This window comes from Gopherus evgoodei, chromosome 3 (genome assembly GCF_007399415.2).
Source record: "Gopherus evgoodei ecotype Sinaloan lineage chromosome 3, rGopEvg1_v1.p, whole genome shotgun sequence".
Lineage (NCBI taxonomy): Eukaryota > Metazoa > Chordata > Testudines > Testudinidae > Gopherus > Gopherus evgoodei.
The window spans coordinates 25,816,755-25,830,095 of NC_044324.1; the positions used below are offsets into that span (position 1 = coordinate 25,816,755).

At 47.8% G+C, this 13,341-nt stretch overlaps 1 protein-coding gene across 1 annotated transcript in view; it reads right to left on the reverse strand.

The window, feature by feature from the left end:
* Positions 1–202: 202 nt before the first annotated feature.
* LOC115648135 (protein eva-1 homolog C-like) overlaps positions 203–13,341 on the reverse strand; it is a 315,587-nt gene continuing 302,448 nt past the window's right edge. Inside the window, exons 7-8 of the mRNA XM_030555305.1 lie at positions 12,634–12,804; positions 203–1,569 (exon numbers count right to left, since the gene is read on the reverse strand). Of these exons, the coding sequence (XP_030411165.1) occupies positions 1,199–1,569; positions 12,634–12,804 (542 nt within the window). The 3' untranslated portion in view covers positions 203–1,198. The remainder of the gene's footprint in view (positions 1,570–12,633; positions 12,805–13,341) is intronic.

A 13,341-nucleotide genomic window follows, 5' to 3' on the forward strand; every position in this document is an offset into this window, starting at 1 on the left:
GTGTAGACGTACCCTTAGACCAGTGGTGGGCAACCCACAAGCCACAGGTTGCCCATCACTGCCTTAGACACTCGTGTCAGCTTTGAGTGGCTGCAAAAGCATGTTGTTCTTCCAAAGTATCTTACTGCAGCCAAGCATGAGCCAAAAGCAAGGATGCAACTTAAAATAGATATAAACAAAGCAGAGTTTATTTCGCATTTATTTCTCACCCTGCTGGCGTATTTGGCCCATTTCATCCTCATTTTCCTCTTGTAAATACAAACCTTTTCTTTTATTTTTTTTAATAAAATATATAAAACATTGTGCATCACTATCCATGGAAAACTGCAGTTTAACAATAAAAAAGAATAAGGCACATTGCTGTGCAGCCTCTTCAAAAAAAAATATATATATATCAATTCAAAACAAACAAAACCCCTTTCAACCTCTTTGAGGCTGTTTAACATTTCACTGATCACTGACACATCTCCTATAATACCATAATTTCACTGCTGGGGGCAGGTTGGTTTATGGGGAAGGAGATGGGGAAACATACCCAAAAAAAAGGATTTTATCCCTGAGGTGTCAGTAAAAAAAAAAATGCTGCCACTGAAAAGCAGATTAAAACACCATCTTAAATAACAGGACACACGGTTGAATGTCCAAGCACCAAGATGATTTCATGGTATAAGAATCCCCACATCTCATAAAGTCACAAGCCAGTCACTCATCATGTGCTTGTGCCTCCCCAGCCCTCCCTCTTCATATTATCTTTCCTTTAGCGGACACAGAGTCTCCGTTTGCTTTCGATTCTCCTGAAATCTTTGGGGAAAGCAGAACACTGATGGTTTCCCTGGCAAGCATGAGAGCAGCACTTGTACTGTAGTGTGTTCAGCTTCCGAGATCTGGGGGAGGGCTTTACTTGTGGGCCTCTCACCGACTGTTGAACTACACCAAAAAGAGAAGCTGGCATCCACCTCTGCTGTAACCAGACTGATTACAGAGAGAAAATACTGGGGGGTGATTTCCTGGTGTCGGTAGCAATAAGTCAGGGAAAAGGGGAAGGTGAAAGCTTTATTGCTGTCCATCCACGCTGCTCCAGTTAGCTCTTCTGAAAGGAAAAGAGGAGACTCCATGTAACATTCCTTTCCTCTCTCTCCTCTTTAGCAGGCCCAGGAAGACCTAGGCTGCAGTGTCGGCCTGTGGGATTTCCCAACACTTAGTAATAGCGGTTCAGGCTTCTGGTCCCTGGAATGTCTGGCTGTCCATTCATCCATATCTCCCGGATGATGCGCTCTCGCTCTTCCAGCCTCTGAGCCCTCTCCAGCTCCTCAGCCGAGGTGAAGACGTTCATGTTCAAAGTCCTTTCGAACCTGCGGTGCCTGCGGGCCGACAGGTCTGAAGTGGTGTCCGAATCGTCCTCGCTGTCACTGCTGTCGCTGTCGCTCTCTGGCTCCCGAGGCGGCTTTTTCCCCGGGGATTGCTTGCAGTCAGTTCGGCAAGACACCTTCAGCACCAAGGCCAACAGCGTCAAGATGAGTCCGATGCATACCCCAGAGACGAAATACAGAGCGGCACGCTCAGGATTTTCTGCAAGGAGAAAAGAAATGATTCTCAGAGGACAAGGCATAAAATAACTTGGTCACATGGGGCAGCTGCACAAGTTCAAACAGAACAAGTTTCTCTGGAGGTTCAGATCTTCTCCTGGTTTCATGATGGTACTTCCAAAGTTTCCACTGCATCACCCCAATGGAGTCAGTGAGATCCAGTGGTAGAACATGTGCCTGAGGCATTTACTGCATACACACCATGAGCTACTTATGTCCTAAAGCCATCCAATATTTTAAAGGAGCAGCCCACCAGATTAAATGCTAACTCCACTGCCCACGTGAGTAGGATTGTGAAGCCAGCAATCTGCACAGTCAGCAGTGACTGAGTGCATCTTTCTGCCCCATACATTATTGGCCAAGGAATAAAGATGATGATAAAGCTCTAATGCTTCTGTCTGCACCTTTGCACAGCTGAAATGGCAAGCCTTGCAACAAGAAAGTGGGAAATGATCTATTCATAGCATTCATTTGTTCATCTAAGGCAAACATGCTTGCTTTCTGCCCAGACCACAAAAATGTACTGCCAACGATACCCCAAAATACACGGAGCCAGCGCATTAACTTGACAGATTCCGCAGAAAAAACATTTCTGAGACGATATCATGAGACTTTGAAGGATCCATATTGTATTTTAAACTGTCATCTTATTTTTGTATTGCTTAGGCATTGGATTTTTTAGACGTGTAATTATGATATTTACACGTGATTTCCATTTACGTGTTATAGCAACAAAGCAGTTGATCCAACAAAGGATGAAGATGAACTAGGCAAAATAGCTAGAGCCAAATTCAATCCTGTTTATTCAAGTTGGAGCCCTGCATGGGAATCAAACTTTAGGGCCAGATCCTCAGATCTGGAGCAGCTCCATTGAAGTCAGTGGTGGAACTGTGACATTTTGCAAGAGCTGAGAATTGGGCCTTCAGGCTCTGGAAGATGTCTGTCCCATTCAGGCCAACTCTGCCTTCACTGGGTCCCCTTACACCCTTAGAAATGAGAGCAGAATTGGGTCCTCTAGGTCTGGTTTCCTTCAAGTGGAGTTTTCAACAGGCAAGCAGGAAACATCCCCAAAATCACTTCGAGGAGATTTCTAGTGTGTAAAAGCTGGGATATTATTGGAGGTGTTTATGTGGCTGAATCAGTCCTGAAGTGTATAATGGGGGTGAGGCACACCTCACATGTAAATTCAAATAATACAGCCAATTTCAGTCTTGATCTCAACGTAAGAATCTCAAATCCATTGCATCTAATACTCCCTTAAAATATGGGGCCACAAATTAAACAACAGAGCATATTTTTAAATGTTCCATAGCATCAGACTGTGAATCTGGGTTTGAGAGAGGTTAAAGGTCACTACAAAGGCCAATATCTGACGATGCTCATGGCACAGCTACAGCAAGCAGTAGGGGGAAGAATCCCAAATAGGAACTTGATACAGTGTTTGATGTAATGCGGTTGGCATACTGCCCTTTATTCAGCATGAAGCTTTGCAATACATTCTCGCTGCAATAAAAACCTTAGCTCAGGCCCTCTTCAGATGTCTCCATCAGCTTCACCTCCTCGCTGTCTGGATCCAATTTAAATTCTTTGTCTTTGCCTTCAAGGCCCTATGCATTCAGGGAGCCACTCCTCTGCTTCTGTTTCTACTCACCCCACCCCCGACCCCCTTCATTCTGCACAAGCTAGCAGACCAACTGCCCACTTTGTGCCTCTCCCTATCTCTGGGCCTTCTTTCATGCTGCCCCATCTACCTGGGCCCCGCTGCTTGATCCAGTCCATCTGCTTCACTCCCTCCCTGTTCAAGCCCTTTCTTAACACCACATTTCTCTAAGGAGACTCATGAACCCAACCTCCGCCCATGGGGTTCTAACTTACTGAAATAGATACGCGAGAACAAAGATATTTCAATCCATGGAACTGACAAAATGAGTGCTGAGTCTCACTGTTCAGTTACACTGCTGTCTGTTGCTGCTCTGGCACACTGCTTTGTTTGTCAGGTCTCTATTTAGATTGCTCTTTGGGGGCAGAGAGCTTGGGTGAAATCCTAGTAAAACTGCTATTGACTTAAATGGAGCCAGGGTGTCACCCTTCGTCTTCATCCCTACCAACAAAGCACCTGACCCTGCTGCTGGCACTATACAAATAAACAAAAACAGGATGAGATTAGAGATTCTTTAGGACTGGGATTTTCAAAGGGGCCCAAGAGAGTTAGGTGCCTAACACCCATTGGCTTGAACATCCCTGAGTAAACTGCTTCATCCCTTCCCATATTCCCTTGAAATTGCCTTTTGGATTGCAGAATCCAGGTGGGGTGTTATTTTGTGCAGAAATTAACTTCACCCCTAACTTTATTTTCAAGTGAACACGTGGAGGGCTCCGAGGACTGGAAGAGAAGCGGTTAGTTGGGCTGATTTGCACTAGCAGAACTTGCTTACGGTTTGCCTAATCTGTGCCTGGCTAATATGATTAGACGAACCTTAGCTGTAGGAGCACTAAATTCATACAGGCTCATTTTAAAAAAAATATACATGTTGCATCACTAGTTCCATAGCTCACTCTTTTGCCACAATTCCTAAAAAGCAGCATGTGGAGCCTGGAATGGACTGAAAACATTTTTTCTCTTTCCCTTTTGCCAGTTTCCTTCTTTCTTCCACCCTCACTCTCTCCACTGTTCTAGCAACCATGTGCAGCTAGTGAGAGAACTGAAATTAGATTGCTTGTTAGCCAGTAATTTTTCATACACTACACACAACTCTAAACAGATAGTCCTTCATTCAGTACCAATGCAGTAATTGAATCTTTGGGCTCTGCTGGTATTCATGAGCTGTATTAGTTACGCAATCAGCATTCTTAAATGCTGGACACAAACTAGACTCCTTCATTGAACTGTAGCGCTGCAGACCTGGCATTTATCAGTTTATATGGCCAACTCAGTCATACAGCAACCATCCTCCCACAGCACGGGCCTTTTTGCACAGCAAAGGGCCAATTTAGGCCAACAACATAGTTCTGAAACAGCTAAATCATCGATGGCCAAGATTCTGGATTTTGAAACATGACTAGTAATTTGGGGCGCCTCCATATTTTGGTGGCCAACTTGAGACACCTTAAAGGGGGGTTAACTTTCAGAGGGTGGTGTTTTCAGCCTTTCAGAAACTCCGGCCTCTTTTAAGGCATTTCTGGTTTGGCAGTCGAACACGAAAGCACCTCAAATCACTAGTCATTTTTGAAAATATTATTAGTATTATTATTTGTATGGTGGTAACACCCAGGAGTGTCAGTAGGTCATGAACCAGGACCCCACTGAGAGGTGGTGTGTGTGTGGGGGGGGTTAGAATTAATAGAAAACTGCACTATCCAGGACATTAGACGTGGGTGACTTGCTTTACAAATCGAACAATACGGATCAATCCTTGACAATCTTAACTGAGGGCCATATTTTGCGGTCTTTTGTCAAGCAGAATTCCTCTTATTGAACACAGAATCACAGCTGTTGCCCTGAGAATGGCCACACCTGTGCACTTGCAGTCTGTTAAGTGTAAGGGGCTTTTTTCAGAGCAGTTGTCAGGGTGTGAGTGTGGGGAGGGAGATGGATTTCAAACTCTAACTATGCATTTAAAAAGATCTGTGCTCACTGCAACTTTCCATATTGTGGAGGATGGGGGGTCCTCTGACCCACTGGCCGGAAGAAAAGGGGCACTGTCCCTTTAAGGGCTCCCCCTACAACAGGGAGAAGGACGGGGACTGTTTGCAGAGGCAGACAGGAAGGGCAGGAAGCAGTTGGGGCCAGGTCAGGAGAAGGTCACTGCACAGTTCAGGTTCACACTGACTGAGTGCTGTAAGCATCTGCTGGCTGTTTAGTGAAAGGACTTGGTAGTGTCAATCCAGATTTCAGTAGGCAGATGACAAAGCACAATATCAGACTGGGCACTAATTGGCATGCCTGTCGCCCGGCTACAAGGACCGTATTAGCATAGGGAAACAGCTCCAGAGTGCCTGAGACCCAACTCCTCAAAGGCATTCAGGTGCAAGTTCCAACTGGTTTCAGGGGCAGTTAGGCATCTAACTACCTTTAGGGAGCGAGGCCTCAAGGGACACAGGCCTTGTCTACACTTGCAGCGCTGCAGCAGCACAGCTGCGCCACTGTCGCACTTAATGAGGATGCAACCTACACTGATGGAAGAGCTTCTCCCGTTGGCGTAGGTAATCCACCTCCCCAAGAGGCGCTAGCTAAGTCGATGGGAGAAGCCCTCCCATCAACATAGCGCTGTCCACACTGGGGGTTAGCTCAGTATAACGATGTCCCTTAGAGGTGTGGATTTTCGTACTGATACTGCCCATAAGTTCCTATTGTAGACCAAGGCTGAGTGAAATTCAGTGGGATTTCGGCTCCCAAGTCACATAGGGCCCTTTTGAAAAATGTTGCCTCAGAGACTAAGGTTGCCAGGTGTCTGGTTTTTGACTGGAATGCCCGGTGAAAAAGGGACCCTGGCGGCTCCGGTCAGCACTTCTGACTGGGCTGTTAAAAATCTGGTCGGCGGTTCAGCAGGGCTAAGACAGGCTCCCTGGCTGCCCTGGCTCTGCACAGGTCCCCGGAAGTGGCTGTCATGTCCCTGCAGCCCCTAGGCTCAGGTGCAATCAGGGAACCTCTGCGCACTGCTCCCGCCTCAAGCGCCAGCTCCGCAGCTCCCATTGGCCGGGAACAGTGGCGCCTGTGGATGTGGGCAGTGTGCACGGCATGGAGCTGCCTGGCTGCGCCTTCGCCTAGAGGCCGGACATGGAGGCCGCTTCTGGGAGCAGCACAGAGCCAGAGCAGGCAGGTAGCCTGCCTTAGCCCCACTGTGCCGCCGACCGGGAGCCGCCTGAGGTAAATGCCACCCGGCTGGAGCCCACACCCCGAGCCCCCTGACCCAGTCCTGAGCCCCCTCCTGCAGCCATACTCCCTCCTGGAACCCACATCCATTCCGACACCCCAACCCCCTTCCCCAGCCCTAAGCCCCATCCCACACCCTGAACCTCTCATTTCTGGCCCCAACCCAGAGCCCTCACCACCTCCCGTATCCCAACTCCGTGCCCCAGCCCAGTGAAAGTGAGTGAGGGTGGGGGAGAGCGGGCGACAGAGAGAGAGGGGCTGGAGTGAGTGGAGGTGGGGCCCCAGAGAAGGGGTGGGGCAAAGGTGTTTGGTTTTATGCAATTAGAAAGTTGGTTACCCTATCAGAGACTAATCCACTCTCTCTCCCTCAGTCCTTCCAGAGCAGAGTTGAAGCATGCTGGCAAGACCATTGTTGCCAAGTGGCTAAATAGTGGATTTCTGTCTCTTGGATTGTCAGTCCAGCACATACACTAAAATCCCATTAAAAATTAAATAAAATAGATTCTACTTTTCTCATTACAATCTACTTATGGCTCTTTGATAGCCCACACTGCTGTAGTAACTGAGCACTTTAAAATCTTTAATGTATTTATCCTCACAACACCCTGGTGAGGTAGGGACGTGTTATTAACCCTAGTTGACTGTTGAGGAACTGAGGCATTGGGTCCTGAATGCACGTTACGCACCTGAATCCTTATTCCTATTCCTCTGTGGAGTAATACTTAAATAGTCATTGGGCAAGAACACAAGAATGAGCCTATAGGCCAGTGGTTAGGGCACCCACCTGGGATCTGGTCCCTCTAATCCAATAGATTTCATTATTTATTCACAGTGAAAGGGGAGCTTGAGGGAGCCCTATATCAAAATGTCCTGCTGTTCTATGTTTAAGACATGCACACACATGAGTGGTGGACACTTCTGTTCAGATCCCTTCTCCCCTTTAGGCAGAGAGAGGGGAATTGAGGCAGGATCTCCCACCTCCAGGGTAAGTGCTCTGACCATGGGGCTAAAAGTTATAAAAAAGATGGGCAGTCCCAACCCAGATTTTCCCTGGACCCAATCCACAAGGCAGCTTCTAAGCATCCCTACCAGATTGGATGAACACCTGTCTTCCCTGGTTTGTGAATTGCTCCGGGGCTTAGGCAGGAGATAGGTGCCCAGACACCTGGAGAGAGGCAGCAGAGACAGAAACAGAGGTGCCCAGGGAACTTCTTCCCTAAAAATTTAAGCAGAGTTTCAGCCGGAGTTTTGTGCATTGCCGTGGAGCCAAAACTGGCATGTAGGTAGCTAATTCCTTTTGTGCATTCAGGCCTACATGATTTTCCCAAGATCACACAGGAAGTCATGAGCAGAGCAGGGAACTGAACTCAGATCTCCTAACAGCCAGGCTAGTATCCTTCCCCTCAGCATAGATCGTGCATAGGGTGGGTATCAATATCCATTTGGTAGATTGTTCCATATGCCCCTTGGTGTGAAGAAGTTGAGGTTTACAGGATTATCCACTGTAAGAGATTCCTCCCTCGGTTTCAGAAGACATCTGAGAGATACATTTTTCCCCTCTACAGTAATCAAGACCCATCTTGGAGCGCCATGCAATCTCCTTAGCAGTGATTAACTCTCCCCCTCTATGGTACCTCTCTTTCTGGGCTGGGCATGCAGCAAAAAGGTCGTTGATTGAAGACTGCTAAATCACTTCTTTTAATGTATGTAGCCAAAAGGCACATGCCTCCCTTCTCCCTGTATATGGAACGCACACAGTTTTCTAGAGGCTCCACACCCGCCAAAATTAGAAACATGTTTTTTTAAAAAGAAACCAAGTAAACAACAATTATTGAGGCTATTTCCTATGGGCTAACGATCAGCTGGGAGCATCAGCCCAGACAGTCATTAATTCTCCAGGAAATGGCCCAGGCCAAGGCTGTTATTGCCATTATCATGCTTTATTTTCTTCTTATCGTTTTAATAAATAAAAATTAATCTGTGCAATACTGCATCTGATTTCCTGTGATGGCATCAGGCCCTCAGAGAGCTCAGCGGGGAGGAGGAGTTTCTCATTAACGTCGCTCGCTGTGTGCTCACTGCATCTCTTCTAAGGTACAGTAGCCAGTTGGACTCACCATGTTAGGACTGTGATATAATGGAGGGGATGCACAGGGAGCCCCCTGTCTAACTTCTGGCACCAGCAAATTCAGAGGGAAGTTGGTCTGAGCTCCCCAGGACTGGCTTTTGGGAGTCATTTGTTACCACATTGGCAGCATGTCGCTATTTAGGGGGAGTTATGGTGCCCGCCCCCCATTTGTCCCCTTTGCAAATTTCTATAGAAATATTACTTTAAAAGTTCTGTGGGGTTGCATGAAACAAACAAACACAAATTCCTTTGTGGCTGGAATGCTAAAGGGCCCTGACTAACCGCTTGGAGTGCCATGAGCAGATTGATAAAGAAAGCAAACACTCCCACAAGTGGTTCTGGGACTTGCTATACTATACTGGCTTTTTGCACTCCTCTGCCATTAATAGGAACGCTGCATCTTTACACACAGACTTCAGCCAAAAAGATACAGGGGTTAGCCAGGACACATCCCTTTGCATCTAACCTTCCCACCTGCTGCACAACACAGTAAATGCCAACAGGTGCTAGTGGCAGGTGTTTGCAGTCTCTCCATCTGCAGCTGCCCACCCACTTCCCATGGAGTTGGTCTGGAAATGCTTGCACTGGTCAGTATAGTCAGCTTCTGAATGGCTTTCCTCAAGCTGAGACGGAAGGCAGCTGCAGTCAGGAAATGAAGCATCAGCTCTGTTTTTGTCTGTTGCTTGGAGGCCCGACAGACAGGTGTGCAGCAGCATGGTGCAATGAAACACGGAGGGCCCACAACTCCCATAGACTTCAGTGCGGACTGAGGGTGCACATCACTGTGCAGGACAGGCCCCCAAAAGAGAATATTTTTTTTAAATTGGCACCTCTAGCCCTTGTGTCTTTACTGCTAGCACAACCAGTTCACCAGCACAGAACAGCTCTAAATCTAGAAGAATAACCTGCTTTACAGGGAAGGTGTGAGGATTAGAGACGTCTCCAGGCCAAACTCCTAGATTTGAGCTACAACTTTGGCAAACTTTAGATCTCAGACCAAATTTCACGTCTGATTTCTCTCATAATCAACTAACTCCCAAATCCAAAAATGACAGAAATGGGGGCAGGGAGGCTGGTGGAAGAAAGATTCAGATTCAGGGCCAGAGTTTGTCCCTTGAGTGCATCTCTATTGACAATTCATTAATGCTTGTAAAATGCTTTCAGGGCTTTTAATGGGAGGCACCATGGAACTGCAAACCTTTATTATGTTACCATTTTATTTCTAACTATGTCTGTTTGACCTGTTAAACTGTATTTAATCCACATTAGCAGAAAGGGTAAACCAGTCCCCTCAACATGGGTAGCACTCCAGTGGGGATGGAGCCTTAGTTGCACAAAGATATGCTGGATATTTTTCTGGGCAGAGTAAGATCCAGCATTCACAGGTTTGGGTTTAGAAGAGGGGTAGGCAAACTTTCTGGCCCCAGGGCCACTTCTGGGTATGGAAATACTATGGTGGGACATGAATGCTCATAAAATTGGGGTTAGGGTGCAGGAGGGGGTGAGGGCTCTGGCTTGGAGTGTGGGCTCCAGGGTGGGGCCAGAAATGAGGAGTTCAGGGTGCAGGAGGGGGATCTGGGCTGGGGCAGGGAGGGTAGAGCGCAGGGGAGGGGGAGTGAGGGCTCCAGCTGGGGGTGTAGGCTCTGGGATGGGGCTGGGGGTGCAAGAAGGTGCTCTGGGCTGGGACCAAGGCATTTGGAGGGAGGCGATGGATCAGGGCTGGGGCAGGGGATTGGGGCATGAGAGAGGGTCGGGACTCTGGCTAGGGATGCAGGCCCTGGAGTGGAACTGGGGATGAGTGGTTTGGGGTGCAAGAGGGTGCTCCGTGCTGGGATTGAGGGGTTCAGAGGGTGGGAGGGGGATCAGAGCTGGGGCAGGAGGTTGGAGCGCCAAGGGGTGGCTCAGATGTGGAGGCCCTGGGTGGCACTTCCCTCAAACAGCTCCCAGAAGCAGTGGCATGTCACTCCTATGCGGAGGTGTGGCCAGGCAGCTCTGCTGCACACTGCCCCATCTGCAGGTGCCGCCCCTGCAGCTCCCATTGGTCATGGTTCCTGACCAATGGGAGCTGCGGGGGTGGCGCTTGGGATGGGGGCAGCCTTCTCATTGCCCCATGCATAGGAGCCGGAGGGGGGACACATCACTACTTCCGGGAGCCACGCAGAGGGGTCCCTGACCCTGCTCCCCAGCGGGAGCGCGAGGGATGGATTAAACCAGCTGGTGGGCCAGATGCAACCCACGGGCCGTAGTTTGCCCACCCCTGGTTTAGAGTGTATCTAAAGTTGAAATCAATGGAAGCTAGAGGTCTAAATACCTTTTGAAGATCTGGGCTTTAGTGTCTCTGTCCTGAGTTCCCCACCTTTAAAATGGGGATAGTAGCATTTCCCTGTCTCACAGGGGTGATGTGAGGATCGAATATGTTAAAGATCTTGAGGTTCTCAGATCCCACGATGATGGGAGCGGCAGACAGATAGATTGGTTAGATAGGGGATGCATTTACAGCAGCACTTTGCAGTTCTTTCAGTGCAGGTGTCCATATCTATGAACCATGTAATATTCATTAATTTCTGAAGGACATTTATTTCTACATTAAGAATCTCTGCTTTAAAGGGACCCTGAAAAGTCAGAGCACGATGCTGCCATCAGATGGATGTGGGGGGGCGGGCAGGAACATAACTGTGCACTTAACACCACGGTTGTTTTTTTTAAAGTGTTACAAAAAGAATTATACACAGAAACGTCCTCCTGAATCTACGTACATTTGCCAAAACTAGAATGCCAAACCTTGTGCTGAGAACCAAAACACAACAGCCTTGTGCTAGTGCATGAGAACGAGAGAATGGCACTGAGGGGAAATAAAAATGACTGGAGCTTTGTGCCGTGAAAAAAAGAAAGCTCAAAATTGTTTGTATTTTAATCATTTCGGCCCTGATTCTGCTAGATTTATCCCCGTGCTTCCCTTGGCTTCACTTCATTGCAGTCAATGGGATTATTCACCATGTGCAAAGTTATGCACATGCATGTGTCTTTGTGAAATTGAGCATTACGTTGTTAGCAAGACAGGTATGCATTTAAAAAAAACAACCAAGGGTTGAGATTCAATCCTGCCCAATGGAGGGCCAACAAACTGCATGCCCTGTCTCTGTTATGCCGGGGGGAGGGGGACTCCTGTCCAGGGACAGTAGTTTTGCAATTCCAACTGTCATTCCAGAGGAGCCCCTCTCCCCCAGCAGAAGTGGACTAAGGAAAGTGGTGAATCAGAACATCTCCTGGCTAGCCTGACCCCACACTTTGTGGCACTGGCTCCACCCACTTTGAGGGTAGCACCAACCAGCGCTGGTCTCTCTGATACAGGCAGGAGCCGTGGACAGCTTGTACTACTGTGCCTCTGATTCTAGCAGACTTCTGCTATGAGGGGCCCACACTCTGGCTTCCCCCAAGCAGTGATTCTGGCTGATGAGCTTCATGATGAGAGTGACTCTTTAAAATAAATGCAAATGGAAGAAAGCTTCTGGGTTATATGAAAGACACATGACAAGAAAAAGTGTAGATGAAAGCTATGCTGTGATCGGAGGAAATTTTTCCCTAGATTAGATTTAAATATCTAATTACACTAAGCAGAAACTTCATCTTCACACTTCCAGTGAAGATAAGCCAAATTCTCTTAAGCAGGGTAATGATCTAAGTGCCGCTCATGTTCCAAATTACAGGACAAGCTTGCCTTCTTAATGCGCCAGCCTTTGATCTCAAGGAAAAAGGCACATTAGAAATAATACTGCATCTAAGATTACATTGTATTTAACTTCAGATGAGAGCAAGTCCAACTGAAGGCAGAGCACAATACAGCCTGTTATATACAGTCAGCCCCTCTCTAGAGCTACACCGATCGGGTCTTTCAAGGGAAAACCTGCTGAGAGACAAATGGGAAAATGAACCGCTGAGAGAAATACAAAGGGGCAGATTCTGCCCTCACTTACACTGGGGTAGCCCCACTGAGGTTCTTAAAAGACATCACAGCAGCCCAGAGAAGAAGCAGGTGAGAGACCTACCTGTGATAAAGGAATATGCTGCTAGGATGTTGCTGAGCAAGGCCATCTCTGTGCTAACACCCACGGGCTCCATGCTGCTGTTATCCACTGGCCGCTGTGTCTCATCCACGGGAAGCAGCAAGGGGGTGTTGTCTGGCGGGTAAAAGGTAGCCGACCTCCCTTTCTTCTTCTCTGTTTTGAGTGAGGGAATATGTACGTCAGTTTCAGTGCTGCCCTGCCCTGCCCTGCCTTAAAGCAATTGAACCTGCCTCTGCATTCCGAAATCTGGAGCCAGTCACTGGAAATGCCACCCAAATCTGCCGCAGTTAGGCAGCTGGACCTTCGTGGTTAGCTTCAGCTGAGTGCACACGGTGGATTCAAGGCAGTTTCTCTGCTAGCTACTAGGCAGCATCTCCTCTCCCCATTATCCTTTTTTTTCACATCCCCCGTTAGACACACCCAGATGCTTTACAGCAAATATATAATCAGGTTGCTTTTCTCTTTTGTAAATCAAAGAGCCTTTATCAATGCTAGGTTTCACTATACATGTAGTAACTCAGCACATGGGCTTGGAAGACACAGACAGGGTCGGCAACACTACGCTTGCATCTCTCTGTAATTCTAGAGTGATCTACACCTGGCAAGCAGTACTGCTTTCCCTCCAGCCTTATTAAGGGAAGGGCGGATCTTTGCCTGCATTTATGACTTCCTTCAGAAGCATACTCTCAT